The sequence below is a fragment of the Myotis nattereri genome (genome assembly GCF_964212035.1).
Source record: "Myotis nattereri genome assembly, chromosome: 4".
NCBI classification, from domain to species: domain Eukaryota; kingdom Metazoa; phylum Chordata; class Mammalia; order Chiroptera; family Vespertilionidae; genus Myotis; species Myotis nattereri.
Window position 1 is genome coordinate 44,711,871 of NC_138079.1, and position 21,076 is coordinate 44,732,946.

The 21,076-nt window shown below is 38.8% G+C and overlaps 1 protein-coding gene across 4 annotated transcripts in view; it reads left to right on the forward strand.

Annotated features, from left to right (window-relative positions):
* The window catches only part of ATG10 (autophagy related 10), a 202,562-nt gene that overhangs the window by 158,237 nt on the left and 23,249 nt on the right, over positions 1-21,076 (forward strand). Inside the window, exon 6 of one of the 4 annotated variants that reach the window (XM_081089469.1) lies at positions 17,567-18,875. The exons of the other annotated variants lie outside the window; for them this stretch is intronic. Coding sequence (XP_080945595.1) covers positions 17,567-17,677 — 111 coding nt within the window. The 3' untranslated portion in view covers positions 17,678-18,875. Of the gene's footprint in view, positions 1-17,566; positions 18,876-21,076 lie in introns of those variants that run through there. 4 annotated transcript variants of the gene reach the window in all.

Consider the following 21,076-nt stretch of genomic DNA (forward strand, 5'->3'; position numbering starts at 1 on the left):
CTGGGGGGAGCGGAAGGCAGTGGGAGGTAGACTTTTAGACTCACTTACCCAGATAGGTTTTGAGTTCCTTGAACAGGTAAAAGCTTCTGAAGAAAGATGCTATTTTTATTCTATTTTGGCACAATAGTTGCTGCACATACATATTCTACAATGCAATTATTGCATCATTTTTTTTCATCCCACTTCCTCCCCCCTTCACCTTCTCTTTTTACCTATTGTTTTCCTACTTCATTTCCATGTCAGCTGCTAAATTACCCTTAATACATTTGCAGTCTATATTATATAGTTTAAAATTTGGCCAATAAATAGAAATAATACCAAAGTATATAAAATGTTTGTGCAAGTAACTACAGTTATTTTACTATATTCTAATGTTATTCTTTAGTATATTAATTTATTTCTACTTTCCTATGTCTAATCTGAATTTCAAAAATATTTCAAGTGGTATATATATATATATATATATATATATATATATACACACACAGTATACTATTCTATGCTATACTATACTGTAATACATTTACTATAACCATCAAAGCAAGTGAATAAGAACTAAATGATGGAGGGGGAAAGACAGTTGTAACAGTAAACCGAGGCTAAGGAAGTTCCTGAGCTTTCTAGAACAAATAAGAGAAAAGGAAAGCTAATTAAATTAATTGCTTTCATTCTGTTATAAAAGGAGGCAAAACTTTTTTCTTATATTACATTTTAGAAAGATAATTTATAAATATGAAAAAATATCTCCTTTTAGAGACCACTTAAATTAACTCTAGGAGATGCAGAGGGAGGGATGTTTAATTGTCCTCATGTGAGCGAGTTATAGTAGCGCACTGTGTGTGTAGCTTTATATTGTAAAGATCCTAAATAGCAAGTTACTAATCACACTGGGCCTGTAGATGTATTTTGAATGCTTGGGAATTTTTTTTTACTTTGGATGCCTTTAGACTAGGCATGTGCTCTGTAGTTAATTGTGGTCACTTCCCCTCCCTATTGCTGCATGCCCTTTCTATTTCATTTAGTTATTTTGTCTGCCTGTCTTCTAAAGGCACTTAAGTTTGCCTATTCCTGTATTGATACAATATGAAAAGAAAGAGCTTAGAGATTTTGTATGATTCTGAATGTGTGAACCTCAGTACATATCTGGTACTATCCTCAAATAAAAGTGCTATCTGGGCTTAAAAAATTTTATTAACTTATTTTTATGATTAAAAAAGTAATACATAATGATAATTTTTAATAAAATACAGAATGGCATAAATAAATAAAAGCTACTCATAATCTCAAGCATTAAAAGTTACCATTGTTGCCCTAACTGATTTGGTTCAGTGGATAGAGCATTGACCTGTGGACTGAAGGGTCCCAGGTTCGATTCCAGTCAGGGGCACGTGCCTGGGTTGTGGGCTTGGTCCCCAGTGGTGGGCAAGTGGGAGGTGACCAATCAGTGATTCTCTCTCATCATTGATGTTTCTTTCTCTTTCCCTCTTCCTTCCTCTCTAAAATCAATAAAAAAAATTTTTTTAAAGTTACCACTGTTAATCTTTCAGTACATAACTTTCTATAATTAAATATGTATTTATATAACTACTAGAGGCCCAGTGCATGAAAACTCATGCACTGGAAGGGGGGGGTCCCTCAGCCCAGCCTGCCCCCTCTCACAGTCTGGGAGCCCTCAGGGGCAGGAGGTGACCCGGCAATCAGGGGAAGGCGACGCCCCCATCACACCTCTGCTGCTGCCACTGCTGGCAGCGCAAGCCTTGGCCGGCCCTGGTTACCTGAGCCTCAAGCAGCCCTGGGCGGCTGAGAAGCCACCATCCGAGGCTTGCCTGCACCTCGAGCCAGCCCTGGGCGGCTTGAGGACTGAGGGGACTGGGGGACTCCGGAGACAGGCATGTGCTTGCTGCCCCAGCAGGGCTGAGGGAACTGAGCACTACCATCTTGTGGCTGTGGGCACCACCATCTTTGAGGGCGAGGCAGTCAATTAACATATTCTCTCCTTATTGACTGTGGGTACTGCCATCTTTGCGATGAAGTGAGGGTCAATTAGCATATCACCTCTTTATTAGATAGGATATATACATATACAATACATATATTCAGATATATGTATATGTTAGATATAAATGTACACAACAAAAATGAGATCATACTATGCACCTGGTTTTTAAAATTTGCATCACAGATTACTTTTTGTGCCAATACTTAAATATGTCTAAATTTTCCTTTTAATGATTGCATAGAATTCCATTCTAAGGCCACACCAAAATTTTTTTATCCAATTATATGTTGTGAGCATTGAATTCTTTTCCAAATGTTTGTATTATAAACAGTTCATAGGTGAACATTCTTACACATATAATTTATGCAGTTGTTGGATTATTTCTTTGGAATAAATTCTTAGAAGTAGAATTGGTGAGTCAGTGAGTATTCACTTTCAAGATTTTGTTAGATATACCTATGTCAAGCTGAGAAAAGGTGTACTTCTACAGCAGTATATTAGAGAACCCATTTGAACATTACGTGCTCACTGGCACTAGTCATAATTGTTCTTAATATGTTACAATGTGATGGCAACCAGGCTTCTAATTGGAGCCATGTATCAAACAATTTAACATGGAAGTTACTGATGAATAGCTGAAATGCAGGTTGTCCTTGCTGTTGATTGGCACACACATTTTAGACACTGGGGAAGGTGACATAAGGTCAGAATTAAGGGTCTGATTTCCATTCTTGCCAAGACTGACTATCATTTCTGCTGTCCAGAGGCAGCTGCTAGAGTACCTGCCAGCAGGACTGAGGCTTCTCTTTGTAAGCTTTCTTACAAATGATTGAACTAAATCCACGGATGCTCATGGGTCCTTCTCCTTTAAGCATGGAAGGTAGGATCTTGGGTTGCAAGGTTTTTGTGAGCTGGAGTTATCAGTCTTCCACCTCACCCAAGATAACATGACTTGTGTGGAATATTTGATAGAGTGAAATTGTTATCGGAGTGGGCCTGCCAAGATGAAGTAACTATAAATACACTCCCCTCCAAATAATTAAAGAGTTGGCATTTTGAACACTTCCAAAATATTATCCACTTCAGCCCTGAAGAATGTATTTTAGAACTGACAAGTTTGGTTTGGGCACAGTTGTGCCTGAGCTGTTCCTCCTGGCAGTCATTGGCCACTGGATTAATGTATTCTTTAAGTAGAACCAGGTCATCATCATAAAGATGAGTGCTTGTCTTTCTGTTGGTTGTCAGAGGAAATCAAGTTCTTACTTCTAAAAGCTCTATGAAATTGGAAATAAATTTAAAAGTGTGGGGCTTGACTGTAACTCTATTATATAACCTTTTAAGATTAGAACTTATCTCATCTAAAGATTATTCCAGTAACAATAGGTAACATTTTCCAAGTACCAGTTATTCTGCTAAGTATATATTGTTTCACTTAATCTTCTGATTAGGTTGATGCTACTTTCCACCTTTTAGAGACGGGGATACTGAGGAACAAAGAAATGAGGTAACATGCTAAAAGTCAAACATCTACTAAGTTATAGAAGCAAAATTGGAACTCAGCTGTACTTAAGCGCTCACATCCTTAAGCACTATGTTTTCACTTTTCCCATAATGTCAATCTTATTCTTATGATGGCATCGTATGAATGATACTATATTAAACTGGGTCTGATCCATTTGGAGCCATGGACCCCTTTGAGAATCTGGTGAAAACTCTGGATCCTTTTCCTAGCATCCTCAGCCTAGCTTTCTATTTTGTAAATGCAAATCTGGTTTCTTCTGTTCACCTTTAAGTGGGCTAATATTACTTAGTCAGAATGTCTACGAATAAAATCTAGAATTGGGTGGGTGAATTAAATGAAACCCCCAAGGGAAATGCATTGCATTACTAGCTAAATCCCCTGAATCAACCTTCCCAAGGCCCAGGCCTTCCCTGACTCCCAAATTCTTCACATTTTCTATATGTTTTATGTAGTTTTGGCTTAACTTTATATCAAATCCGAAAAGCATGGATTTTACAACCTGAATCCATGTTCTAAGAGGTTATTGCTCTCATTTTGCAACATGCTAAGGACAGGCAGCTATTGTATTTTAACTGGAAAACAAAATTCCTAGAAAGGAACAGAATAGTTTCTTGTAATTTTGGGACTTGCTTGGAACTTTAATTGCTATTTTGCATGACTTTTCATGATAGCTTTTCTGAAGACCTAACGTTCTAAGTTTGTCAGTGGAAGTATTACTTAATGGTTAATACGATAATTTACCTTTAACTTCCGTTAAGGAGCAAGACATGCCCTAAATGTTTTCAAGTATATGTGCACATTCAGCTCTTAACAATGATACAAATGTTGCCAATTTATTTATCTCTTCCAAAAATATTTCTTTAATTTTACAATGTACCAGCCACTATAGTAATTGATCAGTTATCAAGACAGATATGATACCCATTCTCAAAAATCTCATAATTTAATGAGAAGACAAAAGTTTAAACAATCTGATCTTCCTATGGAGAAGATTGGAAGGGAGCAGGACTGGAGGCAGGAGACCAGTTAAGAGCAAGAAGATGGTCTAGATGGGAGTGGAAGTGTCCATAAATAAATGATGATACTAGAGGTAAAGAGAAACTATATTTTGGGAGGCAGCACTGACAGTGTTGTGGAAATTGGGTGATGGACGATTGCTGGGGTCGAGCCCCAGCAGGTCCAGGGGTCCCCAAAGGTGTGGACGGAGTCAGCAAATAAGGAATGACCCAGAGGCAGCGTTCAGGTGATCATCATAGCCGGGTTCTCTTGTCAGGATCTCCAGCCAAGTTCTGGTCTGGATCTCCAGCGAAGTTCTGTTTAGGATCTCCAGCCAGGTTCTGTGTCCATGGTCTCTTGCTAGGTTCTCCAGATTCTCCAGCCAGGTTCTGTGGCCATGTTCCTTCGCTAGGTTCTCCAGCCAGGTTCTGTCCAGGTTCTCCAGCCAGGTTCAGTCACCAGGTTCTAGTCAGGTTCTCTTGCCAATTTCTGGAGTCAGGTTCAGTCCAGGATCTTTTGCCATGTTCTCTCGCTAAGTTCTGTCTCTAGGTTCTGAGGCCAGTTTCTGTCCAGGATCTTTTGCCATGTTCTCTCCAGCGAAGTTCTTCTGTCTCTAGAGAACGTTCTGTGTAGGTTCTGTGCCTAGGTTCTGTCTCTCTCTCTCTGTCTCTTGCTGTCTTGTTACATCTGTATTTATACCAGTTGATTCAATCCTATCAATCTCTATTACAAAGGTTAGGGTGTTTCTTATCTCCATTCCAGGGAGTAAAGATTATGTAGCTTAAGCATGATTGTTCATAGTTAAAGTGATTAATTACCCGCCTGGCACTTAGTTAAGAGGTTTTATTCCCTCCCTAACTTCAGGGGAAAATCCCTACCTGGGGAAACAACCTTTCTCGGAGAGGTGACCTTGGTTAAAACACAGCGCCAAGAAGTTGAGCAAACATATTAAGAACAGTATGCCATATATGCCAGGTCCCTTGAAACAGCAAGCATGGACCGGCTCCCGGCAGACGATGCCACTCACAGAGGAGGGATGGAATGGCAGCATTGTCAGGATCCTGTTTAGAGAGCATGCAACACATCCAAGTGTCATATCTCTGAACTTCATGATACATGTCAGGAATAGAAATGTGGATTTGGAAGTTATCAGCAATAAATAGTAACTGAAGCCATGGAAATAGAGGAGGTCACGCAGACATATGTAAAATGAAAAGGGAGAATGGACTGATAGAGAATTCTGAAATATACCATCATTTAAGAGATGAACAGAAGACTGCCTGTGGCAGGCACTAGGAAAGGGTGGCCAGAAGTATAGGAGGAAACTCTAGGAGCCACCTGCAGCCATGTACTGTGAGCATGTCCAGTGTTTAGAAAAGCTATGTAAGAAAAGCCTGAAAAGTCATTTGTGTACATGTGATGAGTAAACAGACTATTGTGGTTTGATGCCTGCATGGAGACATGAGGAAGTAGACAGAATTAATATTTCTTTCATGAATTGGGAGAGGAAGATAGGATTATCTTGGATAGAAAAGTGGAAGGGAAAGATGATTTTACTTTTCATTGATTTGTTTGTTTTTAAGATGGAAAGGGCTTGACTATTTTTTAAAAAATGGATAGGAAAGAGCCAATAGAGAGAGAAGATACAGGAGGAAGAGAATTGGAAGAGCAAAGTCCCAGAAAAGGTGGGGCTGATGGAGGAACAAGAGATGGCTTTTTCTTTTTAACAGAAGTTATAGAGAACAAGATGTGGTTATGGATTCAGATGTATTTTTAGTTTAGAAAAGGGTATTTTATGGTTTCTATATTTTCTGTGAAATTGGAAGCAAATTCATCTGCTGACAGAGAGGGATTTCAGAGCTTTAGAAAGAATGGAGAATTGACTTTCTTCCATGGGGGATGGAAGAGCAGGCTAGAGAAATAGGTCAGGACAGGGAGGAGGCATGAGGGTCCACTGTTCTGTTACCTTTGCTGAATATTAAGTTTCCACATATGCAGAGGTCCGTTTCTGGATTCTCTGTCCCATTTTCTAGCCTGTCTTTATGTCAGTACCACACTATCTTTATTACTGTAGGTTATAGTAAGTCTTGATATCCCCTAGAGAAAGTTGCCTAATTTCATTCTTCTTTTTCTTAGCTATTCTTTTACTCTTTTAATTTTCATTTAAATTTTATAAGCAGATTTTCAATTTCCACAAAATCATTCTGGGACTTTGATATTAAATTGGATCTAGAGATCAATTTGGAGAGAGTGGGAATTTTTACAGTATTGACTCTTTCAGTCTATGAACATGGTATATCCTTTCATTAGTTTAAATTTTTTCCTTTAATATTGTTTTATGGTATTCTACTTATAGGTCTGGCATATTTTTTGTTGACTTTTTAGCTTCTTGCTTTGTCTATGTCATCCAGGACATTGTTGCATAGAAGTGGTGATATTGGCATCTCATTCCCATTTTCAGAAGGAAAACTTTGTATAAGTGTGAGGTTTGCATTAGGTTTTATTGTAGGTTTTCTTTATCTGATTCAGGAAATTTTCTCCTATTTCTTACTCAGAGTTTTTGAGATGTGGATTTTTAAAATCATGCTTTATCTGCATCTTTTGATATGATCAAATGATTTTTCTCTTTTAATATTATAAATTACATTCATGGATTTTCAAATGTTAAGACAACCTCATATTCCTGGGACAAAATCCAACTTGGTTTTAATACACTTCTCTTAATATATAGCTTGATTTAGTTTGCTAATATTTTGCTTAGTGTCCTAAGAGAATTTGGCCTGTAATTTTTCTTTCTTATAATATCCTTCTCAGTTTAAATCAAGGATATGTTACCTTCATAAAATGGGTGGGAAGGAATCTTCTTTTTCTATTCTATGGAAGAGTTTATGTAATGATGATGTTATTTCTTCTTTAGATGTTGGGAGAATTAATTAGTGAAGCTCTCTGGACCTGGAGTTTCCTTCATGGGAAGGTTCTTAATAATAGATTTAATTTATTCAACAGACATGTATGGTACTATCCAGCTATCTATCAGTCTAATTGTGGCTTCATTGAAGGTAGTTTCTTTTTTCTCTGGCCGCTTTCAGGATTAACTTTTTGGGCTTTTTTTGCTGTTACATATTTATGTGTTTAAGCCTTTATATGTGTCCTCCTTGAGATTCATAGTTCCCTTTAAACCTACAGCTTGATGTTTTTCATTGATTTTTGAAACATCTTGGTCATTTTATTTTTAAATATATTGCTTCTTCCCCAGGCTCTCTATCCTCTCTTTTGGTGACTCCAATAATAGATATTTAGATGTCTTCACCATATCTCTTTCTTTAAGCTCCTCCCCCCACCACTTTTGTTTCTCCGTACTTCATTCTGGATTTTTTTTTTTCTGACCTTCCTTCCAGTTTCATCTCTGTAAATCTGCTCTGAAAGTCTTTCACTGAGTTCTAAATTTGAGTTCCAGTATTTTCGGGTCTAGCATTTTAATTTAGTTCATTTAAAAATTTCCAGTTTTATACTCAAACTCTTAAGTTTGTGTTGAAAACATTATTAGAAATGTGGAGTTCAAGTCTGCTAACTCCTTTATCTGGACCATCTGGGTTGTTTCTATTGTCTGCTTTCCTCTTAGGTTTTCATTAAGTCTTTTCATATATATTCATAAATATATATATTTATATGTGTGTATATATTCCTAATTATGTATATATTTAGCTTACTTTTTTAAGGAACCAGATGTTGTGCATATAAAATTTACAGAGATAATTTAAGACTCTGAAATGTTTCTTTTCTCCAGAAAGGATTTGTTTCTGCTTTAGGCAGGCAGCTAGCTTAGGATACTAGCAATTTCTGATCACATTGATCCAGCTAAGGATTGAGATTTTGAAGCTGGCTTTCAGTCACCAAGAGGGCTGGTCTGTTTCTAAGGCCCTTACTTTTGAAGTGTAGTCCTTCCAAATCCTGTCCAAAGTCCTCATGTGTTTACTGGGTCCCCTCTTCCTTGGCAGACCCTGAACTTTCAGAGTCAGCAGTCATGTGCCAGGCTCACTTTGCTGGGCTTCTTTCTTCCTTTGTCCTGCAATACCATGTTTTTGTAACTCTCTCATGCCTTCAAACAAGTTATTAAATCTTTTCCAGTTAGTGGGACCCAGGCTAGACATGGAACTAACTCATTTGTGGGACCAGCAGATGGTGGGGGAGGTTGCAGGGGGGGGGGGTGGTATTGTCAGTGGGAGGGATGGATCATACCCGCCCCACCTGCAGGCACTGGGTTTTTACCTGAGAGCCTACAAGAGAAACAGAGTTGTTAGGGGCTATACAATTTCAGTCAGGACAAGAGGGAAAGGACACATGCTGAGAAAGCTAGGGAGTTTGGAGGAGGGGCGGGTTAATATAAAAGGTGTGGTTTTTTATTTTTTTACTTTTAGGATGGGTTGGTTGAACTAGATGACATCTAAGTTTCTACATAATTTGAAATTCTAGACTTCTATTAAATGAGCTGGGTTTCTATTTAGGTTAATTTAGAAGTTTAATTAGAATTTAAAATTTCTCCTATAGCGATAAGGAGGCTTATCATCATACAGAAAACTTCCGGGTTTTAATTTCAGCGTAATAGCTCCTGGTTGTAAAACACTGAATAGCTTCTTACCATAGTACACAATGAGATTCTAAAATCTCAGGTCCAAAGGGAACCAGTTGCAATTTTATCTGGTAGGAATTTGTTATTCTGTGGATCATTGTATAGCATACGTTTATGGAAACTGCCTCATATCTTATACTGTATAATTTTATCATTTCTTACATATAATCTACTAAGTTTTGGATTTTTCTCTGCACATGATGTGAGTGCCTCTACTCATGTAACCTCTCCTGGGTCCTCCTGCTCATTCTCTTCTGTCCTTTCTCTCCCCTGGCCCTGTTCCCACTGTCCCTCGATGCCACACTTCTCACTGTGCTCGCTAGAATGCCTCTTCTATGGGGGAAAACTTCCGACATTCTCAACCTTTCCTCTGAATATTCCTTTCAGCTTTTGTCCTCAACTGAATCTTGGCTCTCTCAAGAGGATCTCGCTTCTCTTACAGCCTTCTCTCTCCTGAATATATCAACCTACTATTTTAGACTCATGACCCCTTCATCTTTGTGCAAAACCTTCAGTTTCTTTCAGGCTGGTGCTAACCCACTGCCAACTCTCTTGATTGCTCTCAGGTACTACCTCCTAGGACTCCCCCTACTCACATACTCATGTATTCCTACTCTAGCAGTCCCCCAACTTCACTCAGTCCTTCAGTCCATTTACCTCCACTGTTTACTGTCACCACCTTGACACTTCACTGTTCTCACATCTCTGTACCCAGTGTAGGTTCCATGGCTCACTGTCACCCTTGTGTATTGCCTAATATCTTTAATATCTTGTATCTCTCACATGTTGTACTCATAGCCAAGTGATTGAACATCTCTGGAGAAAAATCACACAACCATGTTGTCAGATTGCTGACCACAAACCTCAAAAGGACATGTCAAACTGTCAGGTCATTCTATTCAACTCTTCTAGTAAGTTCACTTTCCCACTCCTCTCATGGCTACAGATCCCCTTCCTCTCTCATACCTCCCAGTCAGAATGGATACAATCAGGATAGAGCCACCTTATCTTCTCGGCACCAGTGCTTGAGCCTTCCGACATCCATACTCACACACTCTGCCTTAAATCCTGTTACCATGGGAGAAGTGGCCTCGCCCCCTTTCCAACATTCACCCCTGCCCTGTGCCCTGGATCCTGAACCCTTTTTCTTCTCAGTAATGCCCTTTCTTGCATCATCAGGTCTCCCTGTCACAGGATCCTTCCCATTGCTATTCAAATACCATTCTTTTCACCTTTCCTTCCAAGATTATGAATAGGCAGTTCATACGTGGGTACAAATAAACATCTTGAAAATATAAAAAGATACTCAAGCTCACCCTTAAAAAGAATAAAGCAAATTAAAACTATATTGAAATGACATTTTTAACCTACCATATTAGTAAAGATAGACAAGTTTGAAAACATCGTATTGAGAAGGATATGGGAGAAAGGGTATTTCCATATTGTGCTATTGGAGCAAATTAGTACAGCCTCTATGGAAATCAATTTGACGTTATGTAGAAAAATTACCAAATGCACATGCACTTCTCGAGTTTATCCTGTGTTAGAACTGTAAGTGTTAGACTGGCTCCAGGCCTTTGTAGACATTGTGTCTATCTGTTCTTCCTAAATGGTTCTATCCAGTTCCATGTCTTTCAGTACCTTTTACATGTCAGTGACTAAAGTTAAACCTCCATCTCAGAGACTCCTGAACACTCCAGATTCGTTTATCTAAATAATCTATGTGGTAGTTTAACAGTATCTCAAATATAATTGATTTTCTTCAAACCAAATCCACTTTCCCTCTCACCAAGCCTTTTTCATTTTAATAACTGATTTCACTATCTTCCTAATCTCTCAAGCCAAAAACATAGTAACACTTTGATTTCATTTAGTCCTGAACTTTTTGCCTCTATTCATTCCATTTTTAACTTATCTTAACTTGAAGATATTGACTTTGCTTCTCACTCTCCAGTTTCTATTTTAAGCTTCCCCTTTGGATTTAAAACAAGTTGTCATTTTCCAGGCTAGGAGTTTGGTTCCTCCTAACCATGGATGGTCCTGGCTTGTCATCTCTCCCTGCCTTGGCTGCTTCCAACTACCTCCCCCCAGTCCTGTCTGGTGGTGACATTCCTTCCTTTGGCTACCACCTCACTTCAGCTTTTTGGGATAAACTCAGAGAGAATGCTAGCTAGACTTAAGTGATTGATATGGAAAACTTAGAGTGCCAGTGTATTAATGGATAATTATGAGTTGTGACTGCCAAGTGAATGGGAAAGCTTATGTCAGCATTGAGGAAGATTATTGGAAGCCACCTTATAATAAGAATTGAGGAAGGTTATTGGACGCCACATTATAATAAGAATATTATCTGGTGAGCCTAGAAAACACAGCAAGATGAGTTAGATGATTTTAAAGGTAACATCTAGCCTGGTGTGGCCAACTCCACTATGCGTATTGCTGCCAACTAGACTAGTCGCTTTGTCATCTGGTCCAGTGGAATGTAGATTTCATGAGAGCAGGGTCCATATCTTTTGTGTTCTCCACTTAATCCAGTGCTTAACACATGGATCAATACTCTCAGAACTCTCTGTCCTGGATTGTGCTACATGAGCACTGCCAACTGCTCTCTGACTCCCATTTTCCCCTGATCTCTGCTAATTCTTACCCTTCTATTGATACATTCTTTCTGAATTATTCAAACCAGAGTTGCTCTCTCTCCATTGTTGGGCCTTAGATATTATCTTTTAAAGTAACTTAATAAATTTGATCCCAAACATTTGGAGTTGATTCCCGCAGTCTAATTATAAAGCTCTGCTCACTGTCACCTCTGTGTACTGCCTAAACGACACATTGGTCTAATTGTGTGTCCAGATGCGGGAAGGGTACGATGTCTACTCAGACCCATGAGCTTCCACATAATAATGTTCGAACACTATTGCATCATCCACATATTTAAATACTAAGGGCTTAAAATCTCTCTAAAAATATAACTGGTCTTCAAGAAGAAAGCTTTCCCACCACCAAAATAATGTGCCACAAAATTTTAAGACAATGTGAATAAAACTGACTTTATTGATAAGTAAAATGAACAAAATCTAGGCATGATAATGAGCTAAATATATGATATCGTGTAAGCTTGATAGGAATGATTTTGTAGAAGTAGATGAAGATTACTAATTTACAGAAGATTTGCAGTTGCATTGTTGTTGCAACAATTATAATTAAGTTCCAAATATAATTACTATTATGATTAGACTAATAGGATAAGTTTTTTTAATATGAAAAAATTATTTCAGGCTGTTCTTATCCCTCTTATGTAAAAGAATCTGAGTAATAAAGTGTCACTACCTCCATATGCCAGGGCTCTTGTTGTTCCTGAGAAGAGAACTGTCAGCCCCTCAGAGCTGGGGATCATTGTTCTGACCAGGCTATGGCTTACCAAAGGCTCTATGTGGAGGCGTGTATCTCTCTGGTAGAGGGGCTCTCCCATCAAATGGCCGTGAATGCTCATCAAAGTCCCTTTGGGGAACCAAATAAAACCGGCAGCCAGGGAGGAGCACACAGGGTAATCATCTCCTGGGCCCAGAGGAGAGAGACCATGTATATTTCATTCTCCACAGCATTCCCAGTACCTAGCCAAGTGCCAGGCACATCGGAAGGAAGCTCTTGTTCAATGTTTACTAAATAGTGGGAATGATGACAGTGTGTATTTAGAGCTTTTCTTTGTTATTTATTGCTGTGTAACAACTCACCACAAACATTTCTAGTATTTCCTTTCCTGTGTGGCCAGGGAAAATAGCATGACTTACCTGGGTCCTCTGGTCCTGGGGCTCTCACTCGGTGCAGTCATCTCAAGGCTCCACTGAGAAGGATCCACTTTCTGGCTCACTCACATGGTTGTTGGCAGGACTCAGTTCCTCACAGGCTGTCGGACTGAGGTCTCTCCAGAGATCCTCTCACTACATGGCAGCTTGCTCCCTCAGCGAAGAAGTGAGAAGGAAGAGCATGAAGCCATAGGCTTTTGTAGCCTCATCATGGAAGTGACATCCCATCACTTTGGCCATCTCTGATTCATTAGAAGCAAGTCACTAGGTCCAGTCAACATGCAGGGAGAGGGGATTACACAGGGAATGAATACCAGGAGATGAGGATTATTGAGATATTTTAGAAAGCTGCCCACCAGATCTTGAGTATTTTTTAATGATATTCTCAGAAAAAGAATATTAATTTGTATCTTTTTTAAAGCATTTTAATTACTATGTGCCATATTTGTTAAGAAACAGCAGTTCATTTTTTTTAAATAAAATATCAAAAAGGTTAACACTGATAAATACAGCACCTGCATTGACCATATTTTTAAAATATTTCCAGATTGTTAAATTATAAGAAATAATGACCTTCTGGGAATTCAAAGACCCAAATACAAGGGAGTGTATTGCAGCAGGCTTAATCAATGTTTAGTGATAATGGAATATAAAATTGAAAAGCCAAGGATAGAAATCAAATTGCCTTTCTGCAGAAAGATCCTCAACAATTGAAAAACTGCTCTATAAAACTAAAGAACAGCTTGATGACTTAGAAAATAGAAACTGCAGAAATATTCTTTAGATCCAAGATATGTCCCCACTGCTTATTAGCTTGTCTGTTTGAGAGCAAAGAGGAAGGGCAACAAAAAGAGATTCAAATTAGTGAATTTTGCTCTGGGCCTGAGCCACACTGGCTTAGAACTATTAACTCTAAGTATATCCTGGGCTAAAAATAAATCTCTGCCCTTTCATTTTCAAGTAACTTTCCTCCTTCATCTCCAAACCAGAACACAGACACATATTATTAATTTATATCTAGACTTATTTGATGGACTCTTCAGTGAATGAATTTTGATGTTCTGATATGGAAAGATTATTCATTATTTCATCAGTAATAGTATTGTTTTAAAACAACATAATCAGGTTAGTCACCTCAGCAACTTGTGTGACTTTAAGAATGCTAATTGGATAGGTATAGAATGGGAGATCAATGACAGACTGGCTACACTTCAGCAAAAGACACTTCCAGATACTTAACCTCTGACCAGGAAATGTCTTAGCCTAGCAATAGATTATTCTAATATGCCCAGACAATAAAACTCATGCTCTTAGTAGTTTTAATTAGATTTATTTGCATTTACAACTATAAGAATGAAGATAGTAGCAGCAACTATGTTCTCTCTTTACTCAAAACCCATTTCATAGGAGCAAAATGTTTATCCCTTCTGTAAGAATGCTAAGACCTTTGGTGAAATTGGAAAGGTCATGGGCTTTGCAACTATGCAGACTTCAGTCTCTGCCTAGTCCCTTGATAGCTGTGTGACCTTGGGTAAGTTATCTAACTTTCCTGGAAACTCACTGTCCTTCTATATAAAATGGGAGAAAATATGGTATTAATGATGGTGATGGTGATGGTGATGATGATACAGCTAACATTCATTAAGCACTTGCTATGCTATGGACCAGGCACTGTGTTATTTTTTGTGTTTTAGCTCACTTATTTCTCATAATAACTGTATGAGGTGTAAATACAGTTCTTACCCCATGTATGTCCATGTCCTATTACACACACACACACACACACACACACACACAGAGGAATTCTTTCAATCTGTCTATTACATGGTGATTTCACCATTTCTGACTTTACCGACCTCTACCCTAGAACCATAATCACAGATTTTGGCTAGAGTTTGCTTTTCCTCTATTGAAAGAGGCACATTCCTTGTGGAAGCTTGTATCTCCAGGTCATTTTTGTTTTCTGTATCAGATGGTTCTTTTCTGCTACAGGTTCCAAATGCTTTTTCTCCATTCTTTATTTAAAATATACTTTTATGATTTTTTAGAGAGAGGAAGGGAGAGGGTTAGAGAGATGGAAACATCAATGAAAGAGAAACATCAATTGGCTGCCTCCTGAATGACTCCTACTGGGGATTGAGTCCATAACCCGGGCATGTGCCCTGACCTGGAATCAAATGGGAGGCCTCTTGGTTCATGGGTTGACACTCAACCACTGAACCACACCGGCCGGGCTTTTTCTCCATTTTTACTACTTTTCATTATGCTGATTCCTTTAGAGTGAATAGCCTTGAATTCATGTGTCATGTTTTCATCTTTGAGTTGTGTGTGTGTGTGTGTGTGTGTGCGTGCGCGCGCGCAAAACGATCACTGGAATTGTAGCATGCTTTTATTAAACAAATTCAGTTATTTTGGGGACTACAGCCAGGATGGAATGGTGAGATAGACCCATCCCCACTGGAACATGTCAGTTTCCTGCATCTCCTATTTACTACTCAGATCAGGGGCTATTTTTACATGAATCCAGAGTCTGTGCTTTTTCTAATATGTAGTTAACAATCTGAATGGCACGTCCTTTATAGTACCACAATAATTCCGTCCATTACATCACTTAATTTATGGGAGTGCTAACACCAAAATCGATAAACATTATTTCTGAAATGTCAAGAGTGTTAATGGTGTGATTAAAAAAGAAAAAGATTCTAAAATCTCTCTGCACAGAACCCTTTGATATACTGTTGTTAAGGCGCACCTACCCAAAGCTGTGATATGGAAGACTTAAATCATTAAGACTCCGTCAACTTAAAAAAAAATGTGTGTCGGGAGCTATTTTTAGCCACATGAATCTTTTGTGCCATATTGTGGAATTCTGTTAGCAGGGAGAGGGAGAGACTACATGTCTCAGAGAAGATTGTCTCAGGTTGTTTTGAGACATATCAACAGTTGCTAAGGAACTGTCGCTAATGCTTCTGGGAAATTTTGTAATATTTTACTTAGAAATTGAGAGAAATTTTTACAGAGCAAAGCTTCTTAGACAAGGAAAGCATATGAAGTCTGACACAGTTTCAAACTGGAAAAGGGATTTTTAAAGTTTCCTAGAAGATTGAGTTTCAATGGGGTTTCTTAGCACCATATAATCGCCTCTTACAGAATCCTGGGAGCTTTCATTTACATCTGATTTTAGAACAAGTAGCATTTTAAAATCTGGTCACATTTCAGTTTATTTTCCATGATTGATGCTTTAAAATGGAGATTAGTCCTTCTTTTCACACAGAGAATTAATTAGCATGCTAGGATGGTGGTTCCACAGACTCCCTTCTCTTTTCGTGGCAAGGCTGTATTAATAGTAAACATTTAATAGGCACTGACTGTTTAGTAGAATCTACAGAGACATCATCTTGGCCTGTAATGGTTGTGTACTCAAATTGTCCTCTCTGATTAGCTGTGGATAGTGAAGAGACTTTCACCTGCTACTTTCGCTGAGGCTTATATTGCTGGGGGAGTCAGGCCAGCAGCCCAACTAACACCAACTCAGTGCACCATCCCGGTGAGGACTGTTGGGCTATTCAGTTACACCTCCACATCCTATTAGCTGAACTTCACCTGGCTACTGAGAGAAGGCTTGCCCCACGTGGGAACATTACTTCAGACAAGCTGACTTAAACTCTACCGCCTGCTCTATGTGCTTTATTACTTCGGGGCTTTTTATTAGAATCTGGGGAGAGAGTAGCGATTATTCATGTTTTTCTCTCATTCACAAGCATTAAATGAGCACCTGATATGAGCAAGGAGCTGTGGATAGTGATGGGGCTAGGACACAGTTAACACACAGTCAGTCATTACCCTCAAAGAATTTATAGTCTAGTGAGGAAACAGCTCTGCACACAAACAGATGCTAAACAGCAAGATAAGAGCCACCTTGAAAGCGCAAAGGAGCCAGTGCAGGAACAAGTACAGTTTTCTGCCTGGGAGAATGAGCAGAGGCCTCACAGATGGAATAATCTTCCAGCTGAATAAGAATTTGCTGGTAATACATTTGGGGATGGGCTCAGCCAGCGTGAGCAGTGTGTGCAGGTCCCAAAGGCATGACCAGGGAACAGGCTGCAGTCAGTCTTTAATGCTGGTGCGCAGAGCACAGGAAAGCATCGGCGTCAGAGCAAACAGGTGAACACAGGGCCTATCATGGAAGGCTTGTTCTTTCCACTTAAAAGCAGTGATCCTCCAACTTCTTATGAAACAGTAGTAGATTCTTCTTTTTTTTGGTTGCAAGACTATTGCAATGGACCCTAATAAGGATGGAGAAAAAGGAATACTATTAGGAAGGAAATAATATTGGAGAGAAATATTAGGAAGGGAAATATATAAGACTTGGTGAAGGATTTGGGAGCTGGGTATAAGTTGGGAAAAAACACAATCCAACCCTGCCCCAACTCACGTCAGTTCGTCTCCCTTGTTCTCCATCTCTCCATGGTCCTCTCTATGCGCCATACTGTGTGATGACTCTAGGCCTTTGCTTTTGTGATTCTCTTTGGAACACGTTTCCCACCTGGCCCAGGGATCCTTTCCGAGCTAACACGCTAGCCCTTCTGATGGCTCCTCATTTCTCTATTTAGGAAACCAACCGAAAACCATTCAAGGATCTATCTCTCCTGCTTAAGTGCAACCTCCTCCATGGTAGGGGCTATATTTCGTTTTGTTGCATGACATGCATCAGCAGTTTATAACCTTTGCATAAGTAAAGGCTGATAATGTTCATCGACATGAACTGAGCTGACAGTTTTTTAGAAAACTACATTGGTGCATTTTTTTTTTTTGCCTTCAGGTTGCAGATTAGGTGCCAAGTGCAGTAATAACTTAGAAAAATACCCAGGTGTCATATAATCACCAGCACAGGGCAATCCAGGCAACATGTCTTGGCTTTGCCACTTTTCTTGGTTCACTCTGGGGCTTTTCCAAAATCCAGAGAAGCCAACAGCCAAGGTAGCATCAGGCCACTTGTCAGGACTCTGAATCCACAGTGTAGAGATGATTCAAGGACCCAGTGCTGGCAACGTAAGATGTGGCATGCAAATAAATAAAAAATAATGCTAGCAGCAAAGGAATGCTACGAACCAGATGAACGATTCGGGCTGTTGTGTGCTGAGGCATATAGAGGAGGTGCAGGAGGCCAACAGACCTTGAGTGTATAGTTAGCAGACTCAGCACTTATTCCAAGTCTGAAGCCCTGACTTTGCACTCTAGTCAGAATATTCAGCACAGAAACATTTCGCTAGTCTTTGACTGAGCATGTTAACAGAGAAACTTGTATCAGAGTTACACTGAAGGTCATGCTTGAAGTAGACCAAAATGTACCATTGGCTAGTGCTTCCTTCCTATGTTGAGGAAGCAAAAACGTATCAGAGAAAAATGTCTGTGGTGGTTTGACTAGTACCCTCCCCACAGTGTTATTGAAAAAGCAGCAGAATTCTTGGTGATATTATGCTTGTTTTAGCTGGAACCATCAGGTCAGAAAAGTTGTTGGTCATCACAAAATCTATAATACCAACAATGCTATGGAGCATGTTTCATGGATATATGAAGGAAACTCAGAGTTAATAATACTAGACACCTACCAGACACCTACCCATAGGTCATCCAGTGAATATCATATATTTGGAATTCTGGTAAATACCTTACATCATTTTTCCTCGGGCATGGCAAGGCAGGGTAGTGTTGATGCCTCAAATTCCCATTTTAATAATGGAACTAAATAGAGTTCTCATCACAGGAAAAAAAATACATTTTTTTCTTTTTCTAACGGTATGAGATGATGGATGTTAAGTAAATTTGTTGTAGTAATTATTTCACAACATATGTAGGTCAAATAAATCATTATGCTTTATACCTTAAACTTACACAGTGCTGTTTGTCTCAATAAAACTGAAAAAAAAGGAATTAAATAACTGAGAAGTAGTACAGCATAGTGGTTACAAAATTTTGATTTGTGTCAAACTGCTTGAATTCAAATGATGGCTTTTCCAAACTAATTGTGAAACCTGGAGCAAGGTACCTAGCTTCTCTCTGCCTTGGTTTCTCATATATAAAATGGTGATAATAGTAGCACATATTTCATGGAGTTGTTGCATGGATTAAATAAAAGAGTACATATAAAATATTTAGCACAGGTTCTAGTACATAGTAATACCACACAATAAATTTTGCTATTATTGTTGTCGATGACTTTATCTCAAGTTAATGATAAACATGGTCTTTATTAATCACTCACCAAATTCAAAATGAATACTACTATGTGGCTAGAATAGGACATAAGCTCAAGTAACAAATAACAAACTTTTATAGAGATAAATGCATATTTTTTTCCATCAAACAATCATCATTTGGTAGACCATCTGGTCGTGATTATAGCTTTATGGAAATCTGCCACTGGGGTAAACAGCAACCCACGTGGTGATTGCCCCAGGCTCCGGAAGGTAGAAGACATTCTTCAGGATTTCAAAGGCACATTGACGTGCGGTTGCATAGGCATAAGTGGAACTGTACATGACAGGACAACAATCAGGACATATTGTTCTTTCAGGTTTCAAAGAAAACAAGCATCATGCTTAAGAAGTTTAGTCACACCATCTCTGACACAGTCCTAAGAATAACATTGTAATTTGTATGCTGTATACTTGGTTTTAACGAGGCATTTTATTTGATTCTGTTAAGCACATTTGTAGGTTAGAAAATCCTGCAAAGGTAAGTTTATAAGCAACATTTGTTTACTCTGCAAGGAAATGATGGTGAGAGTTATAGATGCAGACAAAGATAGCAAATGCATTTACAGTGACTAATAACACCAAACAGGCTGCATTCAGTGTAGCATTATCTTCTGCTATCTGGTTGTTTGTTTGTTTGGTTGTTTGTTTTAAAACGCCCTTTGTTGTCTTTAAAGATTGCAATTCAGGTACTAACATGAGGTTAGGTCATATAAGAATGCATCCCATCTCTACCACATGTAGATGGCAAAACCAAATCATTATTTAGAATATAAACAACCTTATTACATATTGTCCGCATTCCAATGACTGCACACAGGTGGCTCACAGTCAGAATGATGAATAGCAGTGGTTGAGTTGGTTTGCTAAGTTGTGCATCACTTTGGTCATATTATCAATCCTCAAGCAGAGAAGGGTTCTTTGAAATTTCTCTGGATCACCAATGAAAGTTAGAGATAAGTTTCATCATCTCTTACAATAAATCAGCAATAACCAGCAAATAGAGATTTAGTGGTGCTGTGTGTAAAAGGCACTATGACAGACAGCATTGTTCTGGAAGCAAATCTGTAGCATGGTCTCCTTTTCCAAAGATAGGGTGATAATGCACAGAATACACAACAGAATTAATCAATAACAATAAGTTACATAATAAGACAACTCTAAAGAAGTGCTGCAGGCAGTATACAAAAAAGTGCCAGATCACTGATGCAGATGATAAAAAAAAAGAGTGTGCTTATTGTGAGCTAGAGAGAGAGAGAGAGGGAGAGAGAGAGAGAGAAGCTTGAGATTGTCTTTTAATATTTGGTAAGTGGGGAGAGATATGAAGGCTTATTCCAGGTAGGGGTTCAGCACAGCGATGAGGAAACATAAGGTGTCCTAGCAATAGAGCAAGCCCGATTAACAAGAGTCTAAAATGCATGAAGAGCCAGGTTTCTAAAACTAGGAATTCCTTACCTTTGAGGATATGCAGTAGTATGTTAGGGTGTGACAAGACACGGGATCATTATGGGCTGATAGAATATGAGCAACACAAGGACCTTTGTTATCTTGTTTGCTGCTATGTATTTAGGAATAATCTCTGGCTTGTGGTAGATGCTCATGAAGCCTTCATTCTCGCCTGTGATTAAGGGTATTCTGATAGAAAATAATGCTAGGAGTATTGTTTGATGCAAGCTTTCAAATAAACTGAGTAGAGGGCCATGCAGTTCAAACTTGACTCTATATATATTTAGAGGGTGTGTGTGTGTGTGTGTGTGTGTGTGTGTGTGTGTGTGTGTGTTTACCTCAGGGTCACAAATTGCTTCAGCATATATGTAACCCCCTGAATCATAGGCAAAAACCTGTGTGCATTATGCACTATTTGAA